Source organism: Schistocerca americana, chromosome X (genome assembly GCF_021461395.2).
Source record: "Schistocerca americana isolate TAMUIC-IGC-003095 chromosome X, iqSchAmer2.1, whole genome shotgun sequence".
Lineage (NCBI taxonomy): Eukaryota > Metazoa > Arthropoda > Insecta > Orthoptera > Acrididae > Schistocerca > Schistocerca americana.
In genome coordinates, this window is record NC_060130.1 from 774,175,428 (window position 1) to 774,195,347 (window position 19,920).

General features: G+C 43.9%; 1 protein-coding gene across 2 annotated transcripts in view; it reads right to left on the reverse strand.

Moving 5' to 3' along the window:
* The window catches only part of LOC124555265, a 516,239-nt gene that overhangs the window by 89,279 nt on the left and 407,040 nt on the right, over positions 1-19,920 (reverse strand). For both annotated transcript variants that reach the window (XM_047129133.1, XM_047129134.1), the window contains one exon: positions 12,594-12,732. In XM_047129133.1, coding sequence (XP_046985089.1) covers positions 12,594-12,732 — 139 coding nt within the window. The remainder of the gene's footprint in view (positions 1-12,593; positions 12,733-19,920) is intronic.

A 19,920-nucleotide genomic window follows, 5' to 3' on the forward strand; every position in this document is an offset into this window, starting at 1 on the left:
AGTTCCTAGATAACAGAACGCAGCATGTCATTCTCAATGGAGAGAAGTCTTCCGAAGTAAGAGTGATTTCAGGTGTGCCGCAGGGGAGTGTCATAGGACCGTTGCAATTCACAATATACATAAATGACCTTGTGGATGACATCGGAAGTTCACTGAGGCTTTTTGCAGATGATGCTGTGGTGTATCGAGAGGTTGTAACAATGGAAAATTGTACTGAAATGCAGGAGGATCTGTAGCGAATTGACGCATAGTGCAGGGAATGGCAATTGAATCTCAATGTAGAGAAGTATAATGTACTGCGAATACATAGAAAGATAGATCCCTTATCATTTAGTTACAAAATAGCAGGTCAGCAACTGGAAGCAGCTAATTCCATAAATTATCTGGGAGTACGCATTAGGAGTGATTTAAAATGGAATGATGCCAGAATGAGGTTCATTGGAAGAATCCTGAGGAAATGCAATCCGAAAACGAAGGAAGTAGGTTACAGTACGCTTGTTCGTCCACTGCTTGATTACTGCTCGGCAGTTTGGGATCGGTACCAGATAGGGTTGATAGAAGAGATAGAGAAGATCCAACGGAGAGCAGCGCGCTTCGTTACAGGATCGTTTAGTAATCGCGAAAGCGTTATGGAGATGATAGATAAACTCCAGTGGAAGACTCTGCAGGAGAGACGCTCAGTATCTCGGTACGGGCTTTTGTTAAAGTTTCGAGAACATACCTCCATCGAGGAGTCAAGCAGTATATTGCTCCCTCCTACGTATATCTCGCGAAGAGACAATGAGGATAAAATCTGAGAGATTACAGCCCACACAGAAGCATACCGACAATCCTTCTTTCCACGAACAATACGAGACTGGAATAGAAGGGAAAACCGATAGAGGTACTCAAGGTACCCTCCGCCACACACTGTCGGGTAGCTTGCGGAGTATGGATGTGGATGTAGATGTAGATACCCCACGAAGTTATAAACCTTACTTTACTTATTTGTCATAACTTTTGTAAAAAGCTGCTTTAGGTAGAAAGAAGCGATGTTTGAACCATGCCAAATTTTGGAGTTTTTGTTAGCTAGTGAAGGCAGCTGACTGTAGACGTAGAACTACCATAGGCTACTGTAGACTATCGTAAATAAGCATAGACTACGGTAGTTTTCGGGAGCAACGGCCTTGTCGCAGTGGATACACCGGTTCCCGTGAGACCACCGAAGTTAAGCGCTATCGGGCGTGGCCGGCACTTGGATGGGTAACCATCCAGGCCGCCATGCGCTGCTGCCATTTTTCGGGGTGCACTCAGCCTCGTGATGCCAATTCAGGAGCTACTCGACCGAATAGTAGCGGTTTCGGTCAATGAAAACCGTCATATCGACCGGGAGAGCAGTGTGCTGATCACACGCCCTTCCTATCCGCATCCTCAACTGAGAATGACACGGCGGTTGAATGGTCCCCATGGGCCACTTGTGGCCTGAAGACGGAGTGCTTATTACGGTTATTTTCCAAGTAGTGTTAATCACTTAAAGATCGTAACTGCATTACCGGAACGTTAGCTGCGTTGCATACCTATCAGGCGTTACCTAACTTCGAATGCTTTGTTTACATATGCAGTCAGTGACTTACTAAATTCTCCTAGACTCCGGAAACAGTGAACTGGCTAGATACTGAATGAGGACATATATATGGCCGCACAACCTACAGACCATTTCTGCTCTACATAGCTATGCTCCTGCCTGTTACTTAAAAATAAACACTATCTACAGCAAAATCAAAATTGTTGATTTGTACGTGCAACAGAGGGATGTAGTACCAGAAATAGAAAAGACAGCAATACAAATTTATCATATAGCGTTACAAAAGGGAAAATTAAAAAAAACACAAAACGGAAACATATCAAACATCGCTTCAATACTTCATCGAACATATATAAAACATGTTTCTATTATTTATAAACAACTTTCGCACTTATAACTAATAACAGGAAACTCCTGCCTTTGATCATGATAAAGAGCTTCCCACCGAGTAAAGAAATACATCAATAATTATACAGTTTTTAATGTTTGTGCATGTAAACTGTACTTGCATCAAAAGTAACTGCTTTCATTACATAAAAGTGCAGAAGTGCAACTAATTTTTCTTACATATAAAATGAAAATTATATCTTGTAAAGATATAAAATACACAAGGGACTAGCAATGAATGATGTGCAGTTATAATTATGTGCAAGACAAACAAGCAAACAAAAAATAAAGAGAAGTCTTCGGCTATCAGTTTCTCTCTCATACATTCGTATATGTTTCTTTCCCTACCAGTGCTACCAATACTACCAGTAATTCTACCATTTACTACGTAATTTATGTACTGTACCAAAGCTACCGAACCGTAGAGAGCAACACTACTGCTGACTTACTGGATACACCAGCCGAGTTTCGTGACAATGAAATAAATATATGATCAGAAGAAGAAAACGTTCGCAAAGAAAAGCAAGAAATAGTAAGACAATATGGTTGTTTTTATGGGAAAAACCGTTTTAAATAAGAATTGCAAGACGGTGCATCGAGATTTTATTAAAAAACTCGACATGACTTCGATAAAAGCAAATATAAAGAGAAGAAAATGAAAGCCAGAATTTTTTCTAGAGACTTGCATACAGCAATGGACAAAGTTCTTTGCAAAAGGTCTCAAAATGATAGCAGGGTTGATGAATTTGCAGTGAAAGTCCAATCGGTACCGAGGCAGCCAAAAAATTAAAAGGTGTCACGATGCGATACATGTCCATCCCCGAAAGACACAGAAACTACCAAAATATGTTCAAAATGTCAAAAATACGTGTGCAAAATGCATTACATGACAAAAATGTGTGTCTTGACTGTGATGAGCGAAATAAGTGTTTAATTGATTCGTTCAAGTACCTACTGCCATTTTTAATTGATAGTCGTTGTTTATTATTTCTCTATAGTTTAGTTAATTTATCATTACTTGTTCTCAAATCACGTTTCTGAACATTGTTGAAGTAGATTTTCTTTGTTTTTTAATTCCAAAACCTCTGTTTAAGAGTCCAATGTTAGCGTAAGAGTCTTAATTGTTGGTAAGATCATATTTTCTTTGTTAATAAAGTGATTTTTCATAAATAGCAGCCTTTCTTTTATTGATTCGTTAACAACAATTTAGAGAAACATTGTAGTAAATAAGTTTCAGATGGTTTTTGTTTCTGAGGTATAAAACTACCACACGAAGTTACTAACGTCAGTCTGAGCGTCTGCCATGCAAGCAGGAGATCCCGGGTTCGAGTCCCACCGGTACGGTAGCTCAGCTTGTTCGGTCAGACGGTTTAGCTACCCTCTGTAATAAAAAAACATGAGTGAACGGATCAACGAACAACCTGAACGGACGTCCGCCACGAACAAAGTCAACGAACAATATAGGACAAAATAAGGTTAAAAAAAAAAGAAAGTCCCGATCGGGGAACACATTTTCAACTGTTCCTGTTGACTCATATCAACGCCTGTATGCAGCTAAGGGTATTCATTTCATTGTAATTAAAATTATATGTCTGAGAGGAAATCGAAGTCAGAAATAATGTTTAAATGATTTAGAGTTGTCATGTTTTCCTTATTGCTTTTACAACTGAATAATTTCGGTATTAGACCATTATCAATTACCTTTAAAAGGGAACCATCACATGTTCATGTATTAGCAATCATATAAGTATTAAACATAAAAATCATTTAAATAAAAATAAAATTTTAATGTAACATGTTTTTAAATTGGACTAAAAAATATATAATAATTTCTTCCAGCGCCAGATTGATTCCTAACCCCATACAGAGAGTCGTAAAAATTTGTGATGGTGAAATTTGAGTAGTTATGACAGTACTAGTAAGATTTATAGCGTAAAAGGTGGGGCACGTGCAATATGTAACTGATGCATGCATGCATGTATGGACGTATATATGTATGTATGTATTGAACTACGGACCTAGAAACGACGGAGAGGCTTCGCCGCCGCCGTAGCCCACAGTGGTACACAACCCCACAACAGGCTACAGCAGTCCACTCACCCCACCGCCGCCCCACACCGAACCCAGGATTATTGTGTTTCGGCCTCCAGTAGACGACTCAGCGACGGTATCGGATGCGAATTTCTCGATCTCTGCTATCGGGTACAGTACTGTAGGGTTTCTCTTGATAGGTCAAGAGTGCAGTACACGCAGGAAGCGGCTACTAGGGTAGCGGAGTACGTGTGGCGAGCACATACGTTTTTTTTAGGTTGGAGAAACCCTCCCTTGGGATCAAAGACGATTCGCCTGATAAATTAGCCATAATGTCCTCAGAGAACATTCGTCGTCGTCAGAGACAGAAAAGGTAAATTTTATTTTAGTAAACTGCAGGAGCATCTAAGGAAAGGTCCCAGAATTAGCATCGCTTACTGAAAGTTATAATGCACAGATAGCATTAGGAACAGAAAGTTGATTGAAATCAGACATTAACGACAATGAAATCCACAGTTCAGATTGGAATATTTATCATAAGGATAGGTAAGTATCGAAGGTAGGTCAAAAATGGTAATCGGATGTTTTCATAGACCACCTGGGTCAGGAGTCCTAGTGGTAGAGCGCTTCAGACAGAACTTGCAGAATACTGTTAGTATCTTTTAGTAACCTTCCTGATCATGCTTTTGCAATAGGGGATAACTTCAACTTTCCAGATATAGATTGGGAGTGTCATGCCGTCAAAACTGGTGCCATAGACGGAGATTCGTGTTGCATTATTCTGGATGTCTTCTCCGAAAACTACGAAAACTATTTTGAGCAAATAGTTAGAGAACCAACTCCCGAGGGTAACGTCTCAGACCTCTTGGCAACAAGGAGACCTGAAATTATCGAAGCAGTTAACGCAGAGGAAGGTATCAGCGATCATAAGGCTGTGATAGCATCTATGAGAACGGGTATGACATACAATGTCAAGAAAGGTAGGAAAATATTTTTTGTTTATCAAGAGTGACAGGATACGAATTTTAGAGTATCTGGGCAATCAGCATCAAATAATCGGTGATGAGGACGAAGATATCGAAAACAAATGGAAAAAATTCAAAGGAATCGTGAAATATGCTCTAGACAAGTATGTTCCGAGTAAGGCCTTAAGGAATGGGAAAGACCCAAAATGGTTTAGTAGCCGTGTTAGAAAACTTGCTACGTAAACAAAGAGAACTTCATCTCAGATTCAAGAGAAGTAAAAGCCTAGCTGACGAACAACAGTTGAACGAAGTGAAAGTGAGGGTAAGGGCCCGCATCTCGTGGTCGTGCGGTAGCGTTCTCGCTTCCCACGCCCGGTTTCGATTCCCGGCGGGGTCAGGGATTTTCTCTGCCTCGTGATGGCTGGGTGTTGTGTGCTGTCCTTAGGTTAGTTAGGTTTAAGTAGTTCTAAGTTCTAGGGGACTTATGACCACAGCAGTTGAGTCCCATAGTGCTCAGAGCCATTTGAACCATTTTTTTGAGGGTAAGGAATGCAATGAGAGAAGCGTTCAATGACTTTAAAAGTAAAACTTTGTCAACAGAACTGAGTAAAAACCCTAAGAGGTTTTCATCGTATGTAAAATCAGTAAGTGGGTCAAAATCAACTATTCATTCACTATCAGTGACCATACTGGCACCTAAACGGTAGAGAACAGAGAGAAGGCCTAAATGCTGAATTCGGTCTTCCGAAATTATTTCACGGCGGATGAATGTAACACAGTCCCTCCTTTCAATCGTCGTACGAACGTCGAAATGGCTGATGTTGAGATAACCGATCGCGGAATAGAAAAACAACTACAATCGCTTAGTACTGGAAAGGCGCCCGGACCAGATGAGATACCTACTCGTATAAGATCCTACAAAGATTATGCGAAAGAACTTGCTCCTCTTCTAGCAGTAATTTATCGTAGATCATTTGAGCAGCGAAGGGTACCACACTTATGAAACCCTTATCTGCCGCAGTCTTACTTACGCCAGTGTAGCATGGACTTGAGCTCCTCCGAAGTATTATCGTTACCTGAAAATCCCGGAACGACATACACTTCATCTCGCATTCCGCATCCTGCTACTTTCTCCCACTCGTATGCTGTATCGGCTCACAGAATTCCCTGAGCGCTTCAGATGCCTAGAATACCTACGCCTCTCCTACATCTTCCGCAAACTTCAATCCGAACACCCTATGGTCTCCCCCTTCCTTCAGGATCCTGACTTGCTCCTGCGTCTCTGTCAACAGGTTCCAATTCCTGTTCATCTCTAAATACAATGAAAGACGAATGGGTAGTTTCGAGAGGTGAAATAGTGAAGTTAGTAGTGCATTAGTTTGTCAAAGAAAAACATGATCCAGTAGGCAACCTTGTATAACACACGAAACGTTGAATTTAATTGACGAAAGAAGAAACTACAGAAAAGTCGCAAATGAAGCAGGCAAAATAGAATACAAACGTCTAAAAATGAGATTGACAGAAACTGCAAAATGGCAAAGCAAGGATGACTGGATGGAAAATGTAAATCTGCAGAAGCATGCATGAGTATGAGATACATACCATAGACAGCGCCTATAGGAAAACTGAAGAGACGTCTTGGGAAATAAGAAACCGTATGAATAGTAAGAGCTCAGATGGCAAGCCAGTACTAAGGAAAGAACAGTAGGCTGAAACATGGAAGAAATATCTACATCTATATAAAACTTCCTGGCAGATTAAAACTGTGTGCCCGACCGAGACTCGAACTCGGGACCTTTGCCTTTCGCGAGCAAGTGCTCTACCAACTGAGCTACGGAAGCACGACTCACGCCCGGTACTCACAGCTTTACTTCTGCCAGTATCTCGTCTCCTACCTTCCAAACTTACAGAAGCTCTCCTGCGAACCTTGCAGAACTAGCACTCCTGAAAGAAAGGATATTGCGGAGACATGGCTTAGCCACAGCCTGGGGGATGTTTCCAGAATGAGATTTTCACTCTGCAGCGGAGTGTGCGCTGATATGAAACTTCCTGGCAGATTAAAACTGTGTGCCCGACCGAGACTCGAACTCGGGACCTTTGCCTTTCGCAAGCAAGTGCTCTACCAACTGAGCTGCCGAAGCACGACTCACGGCCGGTACTCACAGCTTTACTTCTGCCAGTATCTCGTCTCCTACCTTCCAGACTTTACAGAAGCTCTCCTGCGAACCTTGCAGAACTAGCACTCCTGAAAGAAAGGATATTGCGGAGACATGGCTTAGCCACAGCTTGGGGTTCGCAGGAGAGCTTCTGTAAAGTTTGGAAGGTAGGAGACGAGATACTGCCAGAAGTAAAGCTGTGAGTACCGAGCGTGAGTCGTGCTTCGGTAGCTCAGTTGGTAGAGGACTTGCCCGCGAAAGGCAAAGGTCCCGAGTTCGAGTCTCTGTCGAGCACACAGTTTTAATCTGCCAGGAAGTTTCATATCAGCGCACACTCCACTGCAGAGTGAAAATCTCATTCTGGATACATCTATATACACACTCCACAAGCCACTGTACGGTGCGTGGCGGAGGGTACCATGTACCACTAATGGTCGTTTCCTTTCCTGTTCCGCTCGCAAACAGAGAGAGAGAAAAAAAATTATCTATAAACGTCCGTGAGACCCGTAATTTCTCTTATCTTACCTTCGTGGCCCTTATATGAAATATGCATTGGCTGCAGTAGAATCGTTCTGCAGACGGCTGCCGGCCGATGTGGCCGTGCGGTTCTAGGCGCTGCAGTCTGGAACCGCGAGACCGCTCCGGTCGCAGGTTCGAATCCTGCCTCGGGCATGGATGTGTGTGATGTCCTTAGGTTAGTTAGGTTTAACTAGTTCTAAGTTCTAGGGGACTAATGACCTCAGAAGTTGAGTCCCATAGTGCTCAGAGCCATTTGAACCATTTTGCAGACGGCCTCAAATGCCAGTTCTTTAAATTTTCGCAACAGTGACTCACGGAAAGTTCGTCGCCCTACCTCCAGGGATTCCCATTTGAGCTCACGTAGCATCTCAATAACACGAGCTGATCGAACCTACCGGTCACAAATCTAGCAGCACGCTTCTAAATTGTTTAGATGTCTTCCTTTGATCCTCCCTGGTGGGGATCCCAAACTCTCGAGCAGTGATCGAGAATAAGTAGCACTAGCATTCTATACGCGGTCGGTTTTACAGATGGGCTACACTTTCCCAACATTCTCTCAATAAAACGAGGTCGAGCATTCACCTTTCCTACTGCCAATCTGACGTGCTCATTCCATTTGATTCGCGTAGATATTTAATCGATGTGACTGTGTCAAGAAACACACTAATAATGCATTATTCGAACTGTAAAAGGTTATTTTTCCTACTCATCCGCATTAACTTACATTATTCCACATTTACAGCAACCTGCCATTCATCACACCGAATAGAAATCCTGTCCAAGTCATCTTGTTACCTCTTACAGTCACTCAACAACGACACCTTCCCGTACACCACAGCGTTGTTAGCAAACACCCGTAAATTCCTGCTTCCCTCGTCCGTCAGATCATTTATGTATGCAGAGCGTAAGTTCGGTCCCATCACACATACCTCGGGCACTCCTGACGATACCCTTGTCTCTGATGAATAATCGCTGTCGAGGACAACGTACTGGGTTCTATTATTTAAAAAATCTTCGAGCCACTCACATATGTGAGAACCTACCCCGTACGTTCAGACCTTTGCCAACAGTTTGCAGTGAGGCACTGTATCAAACACTTTCCGAAAATCTAGGAATATGTAATCTGCCTGTAGCCCTCCATTCATGTTTTGTACGATATATTGTGAGAAAAGGGCAAGCTGAGATTCACAAGAGCGATCCTTTCTAAAACCGTGGTGATTTGTGGACAGAAGCTTGTCTGTCTGAAGGAAATTTACTATTTTCGAACTCAGATTGTGTTCAAGAATTCTGCGGCAAACTGATGCTAAGGATATTGGCCAGTAATTATGCGTCCTTTTATCTTCGTTATATACAGGAGTCACCTGCGCTTCTTTCCAAGCCGCTTGGGTCTTTGCACTGGACGAGAGATTGGCGATATATACAAGCTAATAAGGAGCCAATACCGCAGAGCACTCTGTGTAAAACCGAATTGAGATCATCTGCACCTGGGGACTTTTTTGTTTTCAGCTCTCTCAGTTGCTTTTCTGAAACAGGGATGCATACTTCTAAGTCCTCCATGCGAGTGTCTGTGCTACAGTTAAATGAAGTTAATTTTATACGATTTTCCTGTGCGAATGATTTCTCAAACGCTAAATTTAAAATTTCTGCTTTCCTTTTGCTATTGCCACTCCAGACTGGTCGACGAGTGACTGGATAGAAGCCTTCGTATCGCTTAGTGATTTTACGTACGGCCAGAATTTTCTCTGGTTGACAGCAAGATCTTTCGCTAGAGTATGACGCTGGAAGTTGTTGTACGCTTCGCGCATTGATCTTCTTACGGACGCAAAAGATTCTATTAACTTTCGACTGTCGGCGTTTGTGCTCTCTTTTTTGAACCGAGAGTGCAACAACTGTTTCCTCAGCATTTTCCGAATTTGATTATTAAACCGTGGAGGGTGTTTTCCATCCTTAATCTACTTACTTGGGCCAAACGTCTCCAGGGCCCGATTACAATCATTTTCAACTTTGCCCACAATTTCCCTACGTCCGTCATATTGAAACTAAATGACGTCTTTTCATTGTCTAAGTAGGATGCTAAAAATTGCTTATCCGCTTTTCTATCATAAATACTCCCTAGCCATCTTGATGGGTTTATTAGCCTTAGTAACCATCGTCGCTATGATGACATCATGTTCAATAATCCCTGTGTCTATAGTGACACTGTCGATGAGATCAGGCTTTTTAGTAGCTACAAGGTCTAAAATATTTCCTTTACGGGTGGGTTGTCTAACTAGTTGTTCAAGACAGTTTTCGGAAAACGTGCTCAAAAGCACTTCACAAGACTGTCTGTTCGCACCACCTGCAGTGAATCAGAGGACGTATACTTGGGAGATCAAAGTCGCATTCAGCTAACAGTACATGATCCGGGTAGTTCCACGCTATTGAGCTTAGTCTTTACTTGAATGATTCTACAGCTGCTACGGCGAAATCAGGTGGCCGGTAAAAACATCCAACAATTAACTTGAGCTCTCCAAGGTCTCCTACTTGTGTCCAGATAATTCACATTGAGATTCAGTTTTGACCTCGATAGACCCAGTACTTTTGTCAGCAATGAACACTCCTCCTCCTATGGCGCCCAATCTGTCATTTCGATATAGTACTTCCAATTTCTTGCTAAATATTTTAGAGTTTTCTGCTTCGGGTGTCAACGAGCTCGCGGTTCCCAGAATAATTTGAGCCCAACAATTTTCCTGGAGGGCAATAAGTTCAGGATCATTATTGTGAATATTTCGACAATTTACTGTTAAAATTGTCAGTGGTAGTGTCTCCACTTTGTACGTGATTTGCTCTTACTCTCTGCATATTGACTGGCGAGCGTTCATGAGAATATCACAAACTACCTTAAATATTCCAGAAATACTCTGCTAGCCGAGTAACTGCTTCCTGTGTGTAGTGCTCCACTGACCTACCAACAGAAATCCTACAACTCTCCTCCCCATAACGCAGGACGAGAAATTTGCAGCCATGACCGTCACAGCATCGACGGAGCCTCTGATTGAGGTCCTTCACTCAACTCCAAACCAAAAGACCCCAGTCGACTGTGGGTACGGTGCTGCAAATTGTAAACTCTGCTTACACCCCTCGAGCGAGACCAGCAGTCTTCACCATTTATGTTAGCTGCCTGTCGGAACTGATGATGGCCTCAGAACACAAGCGACAGGCGTCGTTGGTGCCGACATGAGCAACAACTTGGTGACTACTGCACCCTGAACCATCTATATCCACAGGAAGGGCCTCGTCCACATCTCGGATGAGGCCCTCCGGCGGACACACGAGTGCACATTGGGATTCTTTCCAGCCTTGGACGCTGTTTCCCTAAGGGGCTACATAACGCACTTAGCATCGAAGCTCCTGATAACCGCACCCCCGCCCTCTCCCTTTTGTCAGTTCGGACCCTGTTGAAGGGGCGGACACCTGATCATTCAGAGAGCAAATATCTACATGTATTATAAAGCCCTGGCAGCGTTTTTCCGTGTAGATGTGAAAAATAATCTCAGGATCTATGGTAGTCTATGATACGGTTTTCAGTAATAGATAGACTGATTCATGAGGAAGGTATATATGTTACCGCTATGCCAGACAACTCGTTCCAAAACCATTCCACCTGGTATACAAAATTATTGAGACTGGCGGAATACAGTCGGATTTAAAGAAGAATTTAATGATTCCAGTTCCAGAGAAGTACCGAGCGAGGTGGCGCAGAGGTTAGCACACTGGACTCGCATTCGGGAGGACGACGGTTCAATCCCGTCTCCGACCAACCTGATTTAGGTTTTCTGTGATTTCCCTAAATCGCTTCAGGCAAATGCCGGGATGGTTCCTTTGAAAGGGCACGGCCGATTTCTTTCCCCATCCTTCCCTCACCCGAGCTTGCGCTCCGTCTCTAATGACCTCGTTGTCGACGGGACGTTAAACACTAATCTCCTCCTCCTCCTCCTCCTCCTCCTCCTCCAGAGAAGTCAGATGTTGACAAGAGTGAATATTACCGACCAATTGGATTAATAAGTCATGGTTGCAAAATACTGACACGAATTATTAGCAGGAGAATGGAACAGCTCATAAATGGAAATGCCGTGTGGCTAGGTCAACCCGTCAGGTAGACCGGTCGCCTGGTGCAAGTCTTTCGAGTTGGCGCCACGTCGGCGATTTGCGTGTCGATGGGGATAGACTGATGATGGTAAGGACAACAAAACACCGAGTCCCTGGGCGGATAAAATCTCCGACCTAGCCGGGAATCGAACCCGGGCCGTTAGGCATGACACTCCGTCGCGCAGAGCACTCAGCTATCAGGGGCGGACGAACAGCTGGTAGAACACGACCTCGTGGAAGATGAGATTGATTTCCGGAGAAAAGAAGGAACACGCGAAACGATACGGGTTCTACTATTTCTCTTGGAAGGAAGGTTTGCCTTTCTTTAGACTACGTTCATTGCATTTGCAGATTTAGAGTGCGCTTTTGATTTTATTGTCTGTAATACATCCTTTGAAATTCTGAAGGTTGAATATAAAATACACGTGGCAAAGATTATCTACAATTTCTCCAGGCTGCGGTAGTAAGAGTCAATGGACATGAAAGTGGAGCAGTAGTTGAGTGAGTGAGTGAAGAGGCTTACACAGGACGCATTAGCGTGGAGAGCTGCATTAAACCAGTTTTCGGACTGAAGACCACCAGCACCACAACAGCAACAACAATTAACACAACAATTTAAGCTGATGTAGTTAGATGCTTATCTTGTCTTAAGGGACAGAAATGTTCTCCGCAGTAACTCCTGTCTTTGGCTCCGCATACTCCGATGGGAGAACAAATACCTACAACCAACACGCGAACCGCCTCTTTGGCGCACATCCATTCCTTAGGGAGACAAAATAAGAAAAAGTATGTTTAAACTAACAGACTCAAATGATAAGAGGAGAGGGAAGAGGGAGTACTCACCGGTAGCTGAAGGTGCGGCAGGTGAAGAAGCGCGCGTTGAGGCAGTCACGCTCGCACTGGCCCAGCGAGTGGGCGCTGAGCGAGTCCCGCACCACGGAGGGGTGCAGCCTCTGGCCGCTGCGCACCCTCCAGAAGCAGTCTGCAAACAGTTTAGTACTCCGTGTCAGTGTCCAAACCCTCAAATAAAAAATGCAACTTTCAGGATTATTGATAGCGTGAATTCAAAGTGAGGTTAAACGCAAATGATTCTCTCGGTGTACAGTCCGCATCAAATCTGAACTAAAACTCGTTTTCAAAAGTATCCATACGTTTCTTCGTCAGGATGTGGCAGTCCGCCTGGAGCAAAGTCTGCCTCCTTTATAGTGATGTTCAAACTTGTTACTGGTCGGGTGACGTCTTATCGACTGAGTGACGTCACCTGGAGGGCGGGACTCATATGCGCAAATGTGAGAAATTTGGAAGGAAACAGTAAGCCCCCTTCCCACCCCCCACCCTATCAATGGCTCTGAGCACTATGGGACTTAACATCGGAGGTCATCAGTCCCCTAGACTTAGAACTACTTAAACCTAACTAACCTAAGGACATCACACACATCCAAGCCCGAGGCAGGATTCGAACCTGTGACCGTAGCGGTCGTGCGGTTCCAGACTGTAGCGCCTTTAACCGCTCGGCCACTCCGGCCGGCCCCACCCTATCACTCGCCCAGATTGAAGGGCGGCAAGGGAATGGAGATCGCCACCATGGTTTTTGGTTTTATTTCTTTGAAGAAGCTCCGTCTTAAGTGCTCGTCTCAAGATTTGACTGGATATTTGTGCAGCTTCTATCATATAGATACTTCAATACACGTAACTGCTTCATCTTACAGAAGTCTGAGGCTACTGTTAATATTGTGTGCCATGTCATTAATATACAACATGAACAGCAACGCTTCCAATATACTTCCCTGAGACACGCCCGAATTTGCAGGAGTTGGACAAAAATATGTAAACACTGCGAGAAATATACGTTTGAACAGATGATAGCCAAGCCTGCAGGTTGTGCTATTGTATTTGACCACGAATGTCATCTGTACAACGTCCACATTCGTTGCAAACGTCAGTCGCGGTCAGAACGGTGTTCTATGTGGTTGTGATTGCATTATGTCGGAGCAAAGTGAATTCGAACGTACGAAAATTGATGGTACTTTTATGGTAGCTGCTTCCGTAACGAAGGTAGCCGAAATGTCTGGTGTTACAAGAAGCACCGTATCGAAGATTTATACCACATACACGTAAAGCGGAAAAACTTCATCCGCTAAGTCACAGCGCAGACGACAGTGTGTGTTCCGCGGTTGTAACGGACGTTCAATGAAGCGGATTGTGACGAAAAATAAGGGGACGAAAGCTGAAAATGTCACTGCAGAATGGAACTTTGCAAATGCGAACCCTATCAGCACCAGAACTACACAACGGGAGCTCCATAAGCTGGGGATTGCAGGGGGAGCTGGAATTCCGAAACAATACATCAGAGATGCAAACACTCGTAACAGGAAAACGCGGTACCAAAAGCATAAAACCTGGGGTATGGAGCAATGGAAGAATGTCATTTGGTCAGATGAGTCTTGTTTCACACTGTTTTCAGCTTCTGGCTGAGGTTACGTCCCAAGAGAGAAACATGGCGGGGCTCCGGTGGTAATTTGGGTAGCCGTATCGTGGTGTTCCATGGTCCCCATTCATACTCTGCAAGGTCGCATTACTGCCAGGGGTTATGTGACAATTTTGGCTGATCAGACCCAGCCTAAGGTACAATGTTCCTTTCGCTGTGGTGATGCTGCATTCCAAGGCGACAGAACTCCTGTTCGCACAGCTCCCATTGTCCAGAACTACACTACTAGCCATTAAAATTGCTACACCAAGAAGAAATGCAGATGATAAACGGGTATTCATTGGACAAATATATTATACTAGAACTGATATGTGATTACATTTTCACGCAATTTGGGTGCATAGATCCCGAGAAATCAGTACCCACAACAACCACCTCTGGCCGTAATAACGGCCTTCATACGCCTGTGCATTGAGTCAAACAGAGCTTGGATGGCGTGTACAGGTACAGCTGCCCATACAGCTTCAACACGATACCACAGTTCATCAAGAGTAGTGACTGGCGTCTTGTGACGAGCCAGTTGCTCGGCCACCATTCACCAGACGTTTTGAGTTGGTGAGAGATCTGGAGAATGTGCTGGCCAGGGCAGCAGTCGAACATTTTCTGTATACAGAGAGGCCCGTACAGGACCTGCAACATGCGGTCATGCATTATCCTGCTGAAATGTAGGGTTGCGCAGGAATCGAATGAAGGGTAGAGCCACGGGTCGTAACACATCTGAAATGTAACGTCCACTGTTCAAAGTGCCGTCAATGCGAACAATAGGTGACCGAGATATGTAACCAATGGCACCCCATACCATCACGCCAGGTGATACGCCAGTATGGCGATGACGAATACACGCTTCCAATGTGCGTTCACCGCGATGTCGCCAAACACGGATGCGACCATCATGATGCTGTAAACAGAACCTGGATTCATCCGAAAAAATGACGTTTTGCCATTCGTGCACCCAGGTTCGTCGTTGAGCACACCATCGCAAGCGCTCCTGTCTGTGATGCAGCGTCAAGGGCAACCGCAGCCATGGTCTCCGAGCTGATAGTTCATGCTGCTGCAGACGTCGTCGAACTGTTCGTGCAGATGGTTGTTATCTTGCAAACGTCCCCATCTGTTGACTCAGGGATCGAGACGTGGCTGCACGATCCGTTACAGCCATGCGCATATGATGCCTGTCATCTCGACTGCTAGTGATAAGAGGCCGTTGGGATCCAGCACGGCGTTCCGTGTTACCCTCCTGAACCCACCGATTCCATATTCTGCTAACAGTCATTGGATCTCGACCAACGCGAGCAGCAATGTCGCGATACGATAAACCGCAATCGCGATAGGCTACAATCCGACCTTTATCAAAGTCGGGAACGTGATTGTACGCATTTCTTCTCCTTACATGAGGCATCACAACAACGTTTCACTAGGCAACGCCGGTCAACTGCTGTTTGTGTATGAGAAATCGGTTGGAAACGTTCCTCATGTCAGCACGTTGTAGGTGTCGCCACCGGCGCCAACCTTGTGTGAATGCTCTGAAAAGCTAATCATTTGCATATCACAGCATCTTCTTCCCGTCGGTTAAATTTAGCGTCTGTAGCACGTCATCTTCATGGTGTAGCAATTTTAATGGCCAGTAGTGTATTTTCGTGTGCAATGGAATGAATGGTCGCATCTCCACTGGCCACCACAGTTACCAGATCTCAGTATAATTGAAACTTTGTGGTCTACTTCGGAAAGAAGGGTTGGTGATTGCTATCCACCTCCATCATCATTAGGTGAACTTGCCACTATCGTGCAGGAAGATTGGTATAAGATTCCCTTGAAAACCATATAGATGAGTGGAAGCTGTTTAGAATGCCATTCGTTTCCTACACCGTGGATGGGCCCACATGCTGCCATTGTTGTTTCGAGTACGCCGCAGAAGTTTTTCTGGGAAACCCTTACAAATCCTTCATGCAGTACTGATTTCTCTTGATGTGATTTTCACATTTTTGGAGCCCTGAAGAAAGACGTTCGTGACCGTTGATTTGCTTCGGACGAAGAGTTGCAAGCCTGGGCACAATTATGGTTCCATAGGCAATTACAGTCTTTTTCCATGAAGGCACTGACCATCTTGTCTCGCAGTGGGATAACTGTATAAACATTTACAGCGATTACTTTTGAAATAATAAACAGTTTGCTTACTTTTTTCCATTGTCTCATTTCCATTGGCTGCACCTTATACTTTAGAACACCAGATACTAGGCTACAATTTCCGCTATAATATAGAACAGTTAAATAAATAGATAACGAGTACATATTTTTTCGATTGCTCCAACTGTCTGTTCAAAGCTGATCGTACAAGGTTCACAGCATCACTAACTAACAACTATGCCCGTTGTGTGATGACGACGCTTCCCTGAAAAGGAGGATCACAGTTCGCAGATTGTAGAAATAGAAACGTGTCACATCATATTAAGGTGATAGAGCACCTATTAGAAATGAGATGTGAAGTGTCAGTAAAAGATATATTTGTTTCTTTTTACTCAGTCTCTGCTCTGTGATAGGGGTTTTAAACTGAGATGGTGTAACGAGTAGTATAAGTCATTTATTATTCTGCTGTTATGAACGTTGCTGTTATTTGCAGATTGTGGTTGACTGTTGACAACAACCTTCGCAAGGGAGTAGATGTACTGTGAGGCAGTTACCAGAACCCTGGACTGTTTAAGGTGCTTTCTACAAGAGGTTCTGAAGTGAATACCACACATTATCTTTACTGAACGCTTCTGCACAACACACATGCACTTTCTTCCTGAGTGTCGAAAAATGGTTCAAATGGCTCTGAGCACTATGGGACTCAACTGCTGTGGTCATAAGTCCCCTAGAACTTAGAACTACTTAAACCTAACTAACCTAAGGACAGCACACAACACCCAGCCATCACGAGGTAGAGGGAAAATCCCTGACCCCGCCGGGAATCGAACCCGGGAACCCGGGCGTGGGAAGCGAGAACGCTACCGCACGACCACGAGATGCGGGCGCCTGAGTGTCGAGGTACCCTACAATATGATGCCAGAAGACAGTAGTGGTTGAAAACAGGAAAAGTAGGTAAACTTTTTGACCTTTTGATCTTCAAAATCTAATATTAAACGTAAGACAGAATCTGCAGAGCTTGGACATTTAAGAGCATCTATAATCCGTGACTTGCAGCTCACGTTCTTAGGAATATACACACCTAAGAATTTAAAATGTTATGCTTCATTTTTTGGTTAACTTTCGTACATGATTTCTGATAGTGTGGTCAGGCTTTGTGGAGTACAGAATTGCATTTTTTGTCTTTTGTCTAAGTCCAATGACAGGCCATTTGCAAGAAGCCAGTTATTAATTTTAAAGGAAATTTTATTTGCATTTTCTATTGTTGAATTTTCTTCAATATTCTTTCTTAAACACTTGCATTGTCAGTAAAGGAACTATCCATACTTCCTCGAGACATGATGGTATACATACTTATTCATAAGTACCTGTAGGGTTTCAGAAGACGACTGCACGAGAACTACAAGATGTACAGAAAATAGACACATATCAGTGGATAGAGCATGTCTCCAAGTTTTTAACTAACATAGTAGCCAGTATTTGTGATGTGGTATACGTCAACACAGGTGGAAGAGCACGTACCTGCAGTTCAATAAAGTTGCTGCTGGCTGAGGAGGTGCGGTGCCAACACCCCGCGTTGGAAAGCTGTTCATTGAGCTGCCTATCTACAGGCGCGAAGTAATTCGATGCGACTATGCGGAGCGGATGATTTGTCCACATGTTCTGACATTTCTGCCCCATAGTGGTGTGTTCTAATACTACGCCACGACGCGTATTATGAATCGAAACTTCGAGAGGTGCTCTATCTACTGATATGTGTCCTTTTTCTGTATGAGTAGTAATGTTCGTGCAGTTGTCTTCTAAAGCACTGGAGGTACTTACGAATAACCCCCGTATAGCGAGAACGAGAGCGGATCCAATAACGATCCCTTTGATACATCTGTCGTGATTATTTCGAACTTTCTGTGTGGCCAGAAAGGGATGACAAGTTGGCAACATACTGATTGAGGCCACCACATTATGTGAAAAAGTCCCCACGTCTCCACAAAGTATTGTGAGGAGGGATGTGACACACTGTTTGTTTATGTTGAAACGTCCATAAAGAAGAATTTAACTATCCTTCACCAAAGAGAACAGCAATTAGAAGAAATACTCATTTAATTCACGCAGCAATTCGTTGATTTCCGCTGACTGCATTACTACTAGAACGTTATTGAATAAGATAAGATGATAAGGTCTCTCTTCCTTTTGAGAAGTTTACACTTCATAATGTCATTACTACCTGCATGGTCGATGATTTTTTTCTCCATGTTCTTCAGCACAGTTCCAAAAATTACGACTTTCTTCAGTGTTCAGGTTTCCGTTATAATGCCAGTGAAAGAAATAGATTTCACCACGAGAAAAAGCAGAGGTGGTATGGAACAGTTTTTGGCTTGCATATGTTTTGCCGTTTTCACTAGTTTAACCTTAGGGCGTGTCACAGCGTCTTAGAAGAGAAAGTATAAAAGGAAATGAGTAGTATTGCCTACAGCACGTCGACAACTAGGTTTAGGCGTTTTATGTAACGTTTGTATTTCTTCATGAGCACTGGTACTTTTCCTTTGAGGATGAAGTATACTGAACATAAAATTAGCCCACCCAGAAGAAACAACACTAGTGCTGAATAACACAGCATCTTGCCTTGATAATGGCCTCAAATGGTCGAGACATAATGGCCACAAATATCTTCAGGTATGCTATATCCCGCTGAAACTACTCACTGATGATTAGGTCCCGCACATCTACAAATTGTGGGGACGTAGATTGCTACCTTTCACACACTGTTCCAAATACATTTGGCAACAAAATTAAAGGACCACTCTTTCGAAACCTCGTAATTGCCTCCTATTCTTACGCATGAGTCTGAAATTTACTCAAAGGCGCCCACAACCTTCCTCTGTAATATTCCAAAAGCGTGGCGCCCTGCGACGTCACCTTCGAGCTCAGCGATGCTTCAAACAACAAGGTCTCAACACATGCGAAAAAAGATCACAGCTCAAAAGTTCATGTGAGCTGTAGGGTGGGTTAGTGATGTCACACTGGCACCAAATTTCACCACAATTCTGCCCAACGCCACCGTGGACGTGTCACAAGATGGGAGGGTCACTACATCTACATAGATACTCCACCACCGTAAGGTGCGTGGCGGAGGGTACCCTATGCCACTACATGTCATTTCCCCTCCCGTTCCACTCTCCAACAGAGCGAGGGAAAATCAACTGTCTTTACGCCTCCGTATGAGCCCACATTTCTCATATCTTCTCTTCGTGGTCCTTACGCGCCGTGTACGAGGGATATTCGGAAAGTAAGTTCTGATCTGTCAAGAACTGGAAACCACTGTGAAGATCTAATAAAGCTTTGCACGTATGTATTTGACAGTGTATCTAGTAACCCTGTTGGTTGCATCACGTCGCTCTTTTCAGTTCTGAGCGCACAGTGAGCACATAAAGATAAGTAGAAAATAGTGACTACCGCCAAGTATGAGGTCCTGATGAGAGATTTCGCCTGATGTTATGCAGCCCACATTATAGAACTGTCATACGGTTCCTACTTCGTGACAATTCTCGGACGGAATCTGCAGGG